The 8530-nt window shown below is 51.5% G+C and overlaps 1 protein-coding gene across 1 annotated transcript; it reads right to left on the bottom strand.

Moving 5' to 3' along the window:
• Nucleotides 1-2606: 2606 nt before the first annotated feature.
• SNAPIN (SNAP associated protein) lies at nt 2607-7467 on the bottom strand. Its single transcript, XM_077321161.1, has 4 exons — nt 7182-7467; nt 5745-5791; nt 3816-3934; nt 2607-3039 (listed from the first exon to the last, which is right to left on the bottom strand). Exons 1-4 carry the CDS (start codon nt 7322-7324, stop codon nt 2935-2937), a joined length of 414 nt encoding a protein of 137 aa, XP_077177276.1. The 5' UTR covers nt 7325-7467; the 3' UTR covers nt 2607-2934.
• Nucleotides 7468-8530: the final 1063 nt, after the last annotated feature.

Raw genomic sequence — 8530 nt, 5'->3', positions numbered from 1 at the left:
CTAGAAAAGGGGATATTTGCTTTTAATTTCCTTGTGGTGTGGTGGTGAAGAACGGCAGACTAACCTGGCGCACCAGATTTGATTCCCAATCCCTCCCCCACGGTCAACCAGCTGGGTGATCAGAACAGTGTGCTGTTCTGGGGGCCTCACTTCAAGAAGGACGTCGATAAAATTGAAAGGGTACAGAGGAGAGCGACGAAGATGATCTGGGGCCAAGGGACCAAGCCTTATAAAGATAGGCACCGGGCCGCGGCCCGCAGGTTGGGGACCACTGGGTTGAGGGACTTGGGAATGTTCAGCCTGGAGAAAAGGAGGTTGAGAGGGGACATGATAGCCCTCTTTAAGTATTTGAAAGGTTGTCACTTGGAGGAGGGCAGGATGCTGTTTCCATTGGCTGCAGAGGAGAGGACACCCAGTAATGGGTTTAAACTTCAAGTACAACGATATAGGCTAGATATCAGGGGAAAAAGTTTCACAGTCAGAGTAGTTCAGCAGTGGAATAGGCTGCCTAAGGAGGTGGTGAGCTCCCCCTCACTGGCAGTCTTCAAGCAAGGGTTGGATACACACTTTTCTTGGATGCTTTAGGATGCTTTGGGCTGATCCTGCGTTGAGCAGGGGGTTGGACTAGGTGACCTGTATGGCCCCTTCCAACTCTAGGATTCTATGATTCAAAAGGACAAACTAGGTGGGTTCCAGATCCGATCAAGGCCAAGCTCTCACTGGAAGCTAAAATAACACAATGGGGGGTTACAGCACTTCGGTCACATTAAGAAAAGACAAGGGTCACCAGAAGAGACAACAATGCTGGGAAACGTTGAAGGCAGAAGGAAAACACAGAGCCCCAAAAGGAGTTGACTCGACTCCATCAAGGCAGCTACGGCCCTTATTTACAGTTTCATTTCTATACCCCCCGATTCCCACAAATGTAGACTCAGGAGGATTCACAACTGGCTGCCATTTTGGAGGCGGTTAATTCGGAGGGTTGCCATCAGTTGGAAGCAGCTAGGCAACACTTAGGGTGCACGCAATCCTACCACTGCACCATAAGGAAATGCACGCAGGTATCTTTTCTCCATAGCCGGGTTCTGAACTGACCAGGCACCAAGCAACGTAGTAATGTCTTCCATTTTGGGACTATGGTTCAAGGACCAAAATTAAGTATTGCTGGTGGGTTTAACTCCTCTAGCTTTCTGGAGGAAAGGGAAGGCGAATGGAAGCTGCTTTGAGACTCCTTCGGGTAGAGAAAAGCGGCATATAAGAACCAACTCTTCTTCTTCAGTAATCTCAGGGCTCTCTCAGCCTCACCCACCTCACAGGGGGTCTGTTGTGGGGAGAGGAAAGGGAAGGCGAATGGAAGCCGCTTTGAGCCTCCTTCGGGTAGAGAAAAGCAGCACATAGGAACCTCCTACCTACAGAACGCCAGGTAGTCCCTAGCAAAGGAAACTATGAGGAAATCAGTTAAGGGGTTTCTTGACTGCCCTGGAAGGATTTCCTGAACGGGTGGGAGTTAATTTTTTACATACTTTGAAAATAATTGAATATTTATTGGGCAATATGACCATATTTGGTTGTGTTGACCTACCCCCCCTCCAATGGCTAATGATGGGCTTAAAGGGGGTGTGAAGAGGAGGGGCCCCAGGTGGGTGTGCTTCCCAACCATATTCTGCAGGATTGTGCCACTTCTGGGGGTTCTTGAAGCTGGAAGAATCAGGGGTTTCTCAATGGTGAAATGGTGAGGAAGGTTGAGCTGTGCTCACTGATAAAAGGAGAAGCTGGTCCTTGTAGTTCCTTCCCTTCTGTACTAAAACATGATCTGGCTGCATTTTTAAGCTTTGTTTTATATCCTACTCCCTCCCTGCCTGCAATTAGAAATTTAACAAGTGAGGGACCTGTGAAATTTTTAAGCTTTGTTTTATATCCTACTATGCATTTTTAAGCTTTGTTTTATATCCTACTCCCTCCCTGCCTGCAATTAGAAATTTAACAAGTGAGGGACCTGTGAAATTTGGCTGGGGAGACTCCCAGCTTATCCTCCCTAACCAGCCCAGCTGTTACGGCACTCATGCAGAGGAAAATGCGTTTTATTTTGGGAATGATTATGCCTCCCAAACCCAATGTATATTATTTTAACGAAGAGGCAATCTGGTGTAGGTGTTTAGAGCTGTTGTCTCTAATCTGGAGAGCTGGGTTTGATTCACCCGCTCCTCCACATGCAGCCAGCTGGGTGACCTTGGGCCAGTTATAGTTTTCTTCCAGCCCTCTCAACCCCCACTGACCTCCCAGAGTATCTGTTGTGGGGAAAGGAAGGGCAAGGGGTTCGTAATCTGGCTTGGTATAAAACCCAACACTTCTAACACTTCAGATTTTTCCGCAACCTTGGTGGGGAGGCTGTCCCTGACGTTTGCAGAAGAATCTTTTCAGCATCATTGTGGCCTCAATCCACGGATTTAGCTATCCACAGGTGGGAAGCAGAGTTTGCTATTAGATGTATAGCTACTCTGGGCAGAAGCCGCTCACGGAACAAAACCAGTGTCTGAACTTCTTCTGCCAGGGAAGAGGAAAGCTCCTCCGGGGGCTATGCAGAAAAGACAAGAGTTGGGTCTTGCGGGGGTTAGTACTAATCCTTTATTGTGCCAGCATCAAGCGTTCCTCCCGATGTTCTCCAGAGCCGTAACTGCGCCATGCGGCTTAGCGGAGAAGTGCAAACAATGCTGCCTCGCATGCTAGAGGAAAGGGGCTCTGGGCGAATCCTTTTTGTTACCGTGTGTGGCCTCGCGGTCCTGTGCTGTCTCTCCACGTTTACTCCCGAGCTCCACCGTGATCCCCTCCGGTTTGGCTGCCAGCCGATTGACGCCTGCGGACCAGAAAGCTGCGGTCCCCAGAACAGCAGACGGCATCCCTCCGTGGGTCGGAAGCAGCGCTCTCGTTCGGTCCTCACTTGCTGGGGGAGCCTTGTGGGTAACTTCCGGATGCCTCGAGCATGGCCTTCCTGCGGGCCGTCTCCTTGGACACGCTGTGGTTGAGTCTCCTCAGGCGTTCCTGCGAAGACGGGGAATGTGTACTTGATTAGCAGCTCACACTGAGTGAGGCTGTTAAATGCCCTTATCTCAGGCTTTCTCAACCAGTGTTTCGTGACGGCCCTGGAAGGGTTTCCTGAATAGATGGGAGTGAATTCATTATATATGGTTTCCTGAATAGATGGGAGTGAATTCATTATATATATATATATATATACACACACACACACACACACACTAGAATTAAAGCCTGTTGTAGCTGTAAGTACAGTGGGCGCTGTCTGGAAGTGTGGGTGTCTGGCTTATGGAAGGAAAGGAAGAAAGATATTAAGTAGGGGAGAAAGAAGAGGGAGACCAATAGAGAGACAGAATGAAAAAGAGGAATAGAAAAAGGGAGAGAGGGATAGAAAAGAACAAAAGACAGGAGAGATTGAGAAAGAAATAGGAGAGGAGAGAGAAGAAGAGGCAGCCTGCCACATAACACACTCACAGGCTGAGCGCCGTGCCCCTAATTTCTTTTTTGCATTAAGAAAGGTAGCACAGAAGTAACCAGCCAGCGTAGAGGTGGGTACACTTTTCAGTGTGAAGGCCTCATCTAGATCTCCACCTCTGAGCCGTCCTAACTGGTCTTTGTTCCCTCAAGGTATTTTTGAGTTTTTCAGAAGGCAGCTTAGTGTCTGATACCCCCAAGAAACAGTTCTGGCAGCTGGAAAGCTGGCCGTGGCCCCAGGTCTGTCGTCCGCCCACCTCCCAGGACGGCTGCAGATGCTGCGGGGACGGGACCCACCTGCCTCTCACCTGCGTGTTCTGCAAAATATTGTTCACCAGGACGACCCTGCGCCGGGCGTTGAGCAGTTTCTTGACGTAAGGGTCCAGGTCGAGGGCTACTTTTTGGTCCTCGTTGATCCGGCAGAGCTCTGAGCAGGGAGCAGAAAACAGAACAGTTGGGTTGACAAGTGCCTGGCAATTGCGGACCTGCCCCTGGCCTACCACGGTGAAAGGGAACCCCAGGGAGCCAGCAGCAGGGGGACAAGGAGATTTAGCAGCAGCCCTTTTGGCCTCAGCTGTTCATACTACTGGCAGTGCTCACAGAAGAGTGAGACGGCAGGTATATGCTTCAGGGCAGTGGTCCCCAACCTGTGGGCTGTGGCCCGGTGCCGGGCCGCGGCTCCCTCTCCCCGCCCCCGCCCCGCAGTAAAAAACTTCCCAGGCTGCAAGCTTGCGGCCCAGGAAGCTTCTTACTGTGGGAGGATGGGGAGAGGGAATCAGGGCCGGGCTACGCCCGTGCGGGCCACGCCCGTGGGTGCGGCTCGATCCACGGGCGCGGCCCGCGCGGGTGCGGCCCGATGCCTTGTCGGTCCCCAGCCACAGAAAGGTTGGGGACCACTGCTTCAGGGCACCAGAAGAGCTCTGCTGGGTAAAACCACTGAAAGTCCCTCTAGTCCAGCATCCTGTCTACACCCGTGGCCAGCCAGCTCCTCTGGAGGGTCAAGAGGGCAAGGAGGCCAGGGCCTTCCCAAGAACACAGAAGAGCCCGGCTGGGTCTGACCATTGAGGGTCCCATCCAGTCCAGTATCCTGCCTCACATAGTCGCCAGCCAGTCCCTCTGGAGAGTCAGCAACAGAGCAGGGAGGCCGAGGCCTTCCTGGTATTGCCTTTGGCTCTGGGATTGAGAGGTTAAGTGCCGGAGTGTGGGGGTTCCCGTCAGCCACCATAGCCAGTAGCCTTGATAGACCTCCATGAATGTATCCAATTCCCTTTTAAAGCTGTTGATCCCTGTGGCCATCGCTACATCCCCTGGCAGCAAATTCCACATTTTAATCTATGTCACTCCTATGCTACCTTTCTTAAAGCAAGTGATTCTGCAGCTGTAAGATTTTGTATTATTATTTATTGAATTTGTAGTCCGCCTTCCTCCAGGGAAGGCCATCTTAACTCCCCCCAAACCCCCATTCTTAAAAGAAATCTAAAAGTCTCACAATTATCATAAATATATCTGATACATTAAACGGTGAAGAATGGTTACATAGAACTTTATAACAGTCCAATAACAATCATGGCTTAACATTAGGGCGGGTGTGTGTGGATTCATTCTCATTTGGAGTGGTTCAATTACTACTTCTGTGGATACAGTGACCCTCCTGGGCAGAAACAGGCAGAAAAGTGGCTATTTCCCTGGCAGTCCCCCCCTCAACTCCATCTGCCCAAAAGGAGCACATCCAAAAAGCTGCCCTACTGAATCGAACAATCAGTCCATCGGGATCAGCCCTGTCTATTGAGACTGACAGTAGCTCTTCAGGGTCTCAGGCAGAGATCTTTCCCATCACCTGAGTTTGGGACCTTTTAACCGGAGATGCTGGGGATTGAACCGGGGACCTTCTGCATGCCAAGCAGAGGCTCTGCCACTGAACCACACAGCGTGCTGAGGCTAGCTGCAGCTCCCTAGCATCTCAGGCCATCCCTTCCTGCCTGGTCCTTTTAATTGGCGATGCCGAGGGTTGAACCTGGGACCTTCTGCCTGCCAAAAGTAAGAGGCTCTTCTGCTGAGCCACAGATCCTGGTCTGCCGGAGTGGCGACGCAAAACTTAATCCTCGGGGTAGTTCCTGCAATGCACGAAGGCTGATGCCACCGCTGCTTCGGTAGAAAGAGAGAGGAGGAATATCTTTCACTAGTCCCTCTGTGGCTTTCCTTGTATATTCCCATCCGGACACCTTCCCCGACCTTACCTGTGGCCAGACTGTCAATATGTTCTCGTAGCTCCACTTGACTCTCCCTGACGGATAGGATGATGCAGGGGTGGGAGAGAGAAAGAGATATGCATAAGGCAGCCTCACATACAATTTAATAAAATATATATTTATTTAGTTCACTTTCACCTTGCTTTTTTCCCCAGCGGGGACCCAAAGTGGCTTACGTCATCATCTGGGCATGGAATTGGAGGAGCTAGTTGTGAATTTTCTGTATTCTGCAGGGGGTTGGACTAGATGACCCTAGAGGTTCCTTCCAACTCTTATGATTCTATGGATTTCTCTCCTCTGTTTTATCCTCACTACCTCCCCTATGAGGTTGGTCTGGCTGAATGTGTGGACCAGTCCACGGCACTAGTAGGGATTCCAGGGTGGGATTACCAGTTCGATGCTCTTCACCACTATGTCACACTGGCTCTAGAGACCCATGCCTGAAAATATTTGGTAGCCTTTGACAGCTGCAACAGTCCTATGTGCATAAAATAGTGCTCCACGCAGCTTGTAGACCTAAAACAGGAAGAGATGGAGGGAAAACCTTGGTTCTAAAGTATCTAGTTCCACCCCAAATCTCCAGGTGTGTTTCTCTCCTGCGTGTAGTTGTCAGAGGTCATAAGCATCATGTGGAAAAAAGGTTTACTAGGAAAGGGCAGAGACTAGACCTGTTCAGGTCCCATTCTGTACTGCGACTATTACAGATTTGAGAGCCAGTTTGGCATAGTAGCAATTACAACTCCAGATGGAAGAACTGGGTTCAGAGCCCTACGTTGACCTTAAGCTTGCCTTGTGAGCCCTGCCTACCTCGAGAGGGTATTGTGAAGTTAAAACAGAGAAGGGAGCGCCACCTGCACATCACTGCCCTTCTTGGAGAAAGGGTGGGATGGAAATCAATGCAGGTGGCACAGTGAGCACCAGAAAAAAAAGCTCTTTCCCCCCAGAGAAGTTTTGCAATATTTCACCTGGTGGATTCCTGCCTGCTGAGTAGTTTTACGTACTCATTTATGAAGTTTCTATACTGCCCTTCCCAAGGGCTCTAAGCAGTTTACATCATGAACATATACAATAAAACATAGTTTAAAATGCCATCTTGCAGGGGAAGAGCTCAAGCTGTTGGGGGTACGGTTGCCAACTCCAGGCTCGGGAATTCCTGGAGATTTTGGGTTCCTGGAGAGGACAAGGTTTGGGGAGGGATTCCCACCTTGCAAAGCGGCCAATCTCTCCAGGGAGACTGCTTTCTCTCGCGCATGGGAATCAGCTGCAATCCCGGGAGGTCTCCAGCCAGCGTCTGGAGGCTGGCAACCCTATTTTTTGAATGGGGCGAGGGGGGCAGTCAAAGCCCAGATGAAGCCCAAGCCCCCCCCCCGACTTCTCTGCTCCTCCCGCAGCTGCACCGGACGGCCTCCCGCCTGCCCTGCCCACCTGACCGCGTGCACGTGGGTGTCCAGCTGCCGCACAGCCGGGCGCAAGAACTCGAAGAGCCCCTCGGCGAAGAGGTCTCTGGCCGCCGGACCCACCGGGCTCCCCGGCCCCGAAGGAGCGGCCAGGCCGGGCGCCGCCGCCATCGCTTGGCCTGGCTGGCCGCAAAGCCTGCCGGGAGAACTCTGGCCAAGGCGGGAGAGCCGGAGGGCGGAGGCTCACGGGAAGGCCAGGGAGTCCGGCTGGAGGGGCTCGCCCCTTGAACTTCCGGCTGGGAAGGGAACGGAACCCCGCCTCTTCCTTTTTCTGGACGCAGGGAGGCGCCGCTCTAGGCCGGGAGCGTTTTCTATGGTCAACCCGCCTCCGCTTGTTTTGCGCTTGGATGGGAAGAGCGGGAAGCTCTTAGACCGGAAGTGGCCCTTTAGACCGGAAGTCCCGTCAACCGCCGTGCTCGGCCGCTCTAGCCGTCTACTTCCTCTATGTTGAAGGCTCCTGTCGACGGCAGCGGTGGCGCACGGATTGCTGGGAAATGTCGTCCTCTTCTTACTGACAGGTGTTGAGCACGAGGTCCTTTAAAGCAGGGGTAGTCAACCTGTGGTCCTCCAGATGTCCATGGACTACAATTCCCACGAGCCCTTGCCAGAAAATGCTGGCAGGGGCTCGTGGGAATTGTAGTCCATGGACATCTGGAGGACCACAGGTCGACTACCCCTGCTTTAAAGTATTATTAACCCATTTTTAAAATTTAGGGCTGCTGACGCGGTTTTAACATCTATGCTCTGTGTATCGCGGTTACTCATATATAAGCAATAACAATCATAATAATCAGGGGTAGTCAAACTGCGGCCCTCCAGATATCCGTGGACTACAATTCCCATGAGCCTCTGCCAGCGATGGCTGGCAGGGCCTCATGGGAATTGTAGTCCATGGACATCTGGAGGGCCTCAGTTTGACTTCCCCTGATAATAATCATGATGGTGGCGTATCATCAAAAAGCCTTCATGCTCAGAATCGTGGCTTTTGCGCTTTTCTCAGGAACACAGCCTCATGTGCTGAGAAAACCACAAAAGCCAATAATAATGATAACTATGACGATGATAATATTTTTGTATGCCACTCTTCCCAGAATGGTTCAAGGCAGGTCTCAAGGTGTTCAAGAGAATCCCATGGAGTCTTCTAAGCAGTGGATTTGCCACTTTACTCACTTCTGCTTACTTGGGGCTGACAGCTCTGGGGTGGAAAGTACCTGGAGATTTGGGGAACGGAAGGTGGGATTTGGGGAGGGGAGAAGAAAAACACCATGGTGTCCACTCTAGGTATGCCGACCTCCAGGTGGTGGCTCGAGATCTCCT

Source organism: Paroedura picta, chromosome 1, assembly GCF_049243985.1.
Source record: "Paroedura picta isolate Pp20150507F chromosome 1, Ppicta_v3.0, whole genome shotgun sequence".
NCBI lineage: Eukaryota > Metazoa > Chordata > Lepidosauria > Squamata > Gekkonidae > Paroedura > Paroedura picta.
The sequence above is the reverse complement of the archived record's forward strand: the minus strand, read 5'-3'. Positions and strand labels throughout refer to the sequence as shown.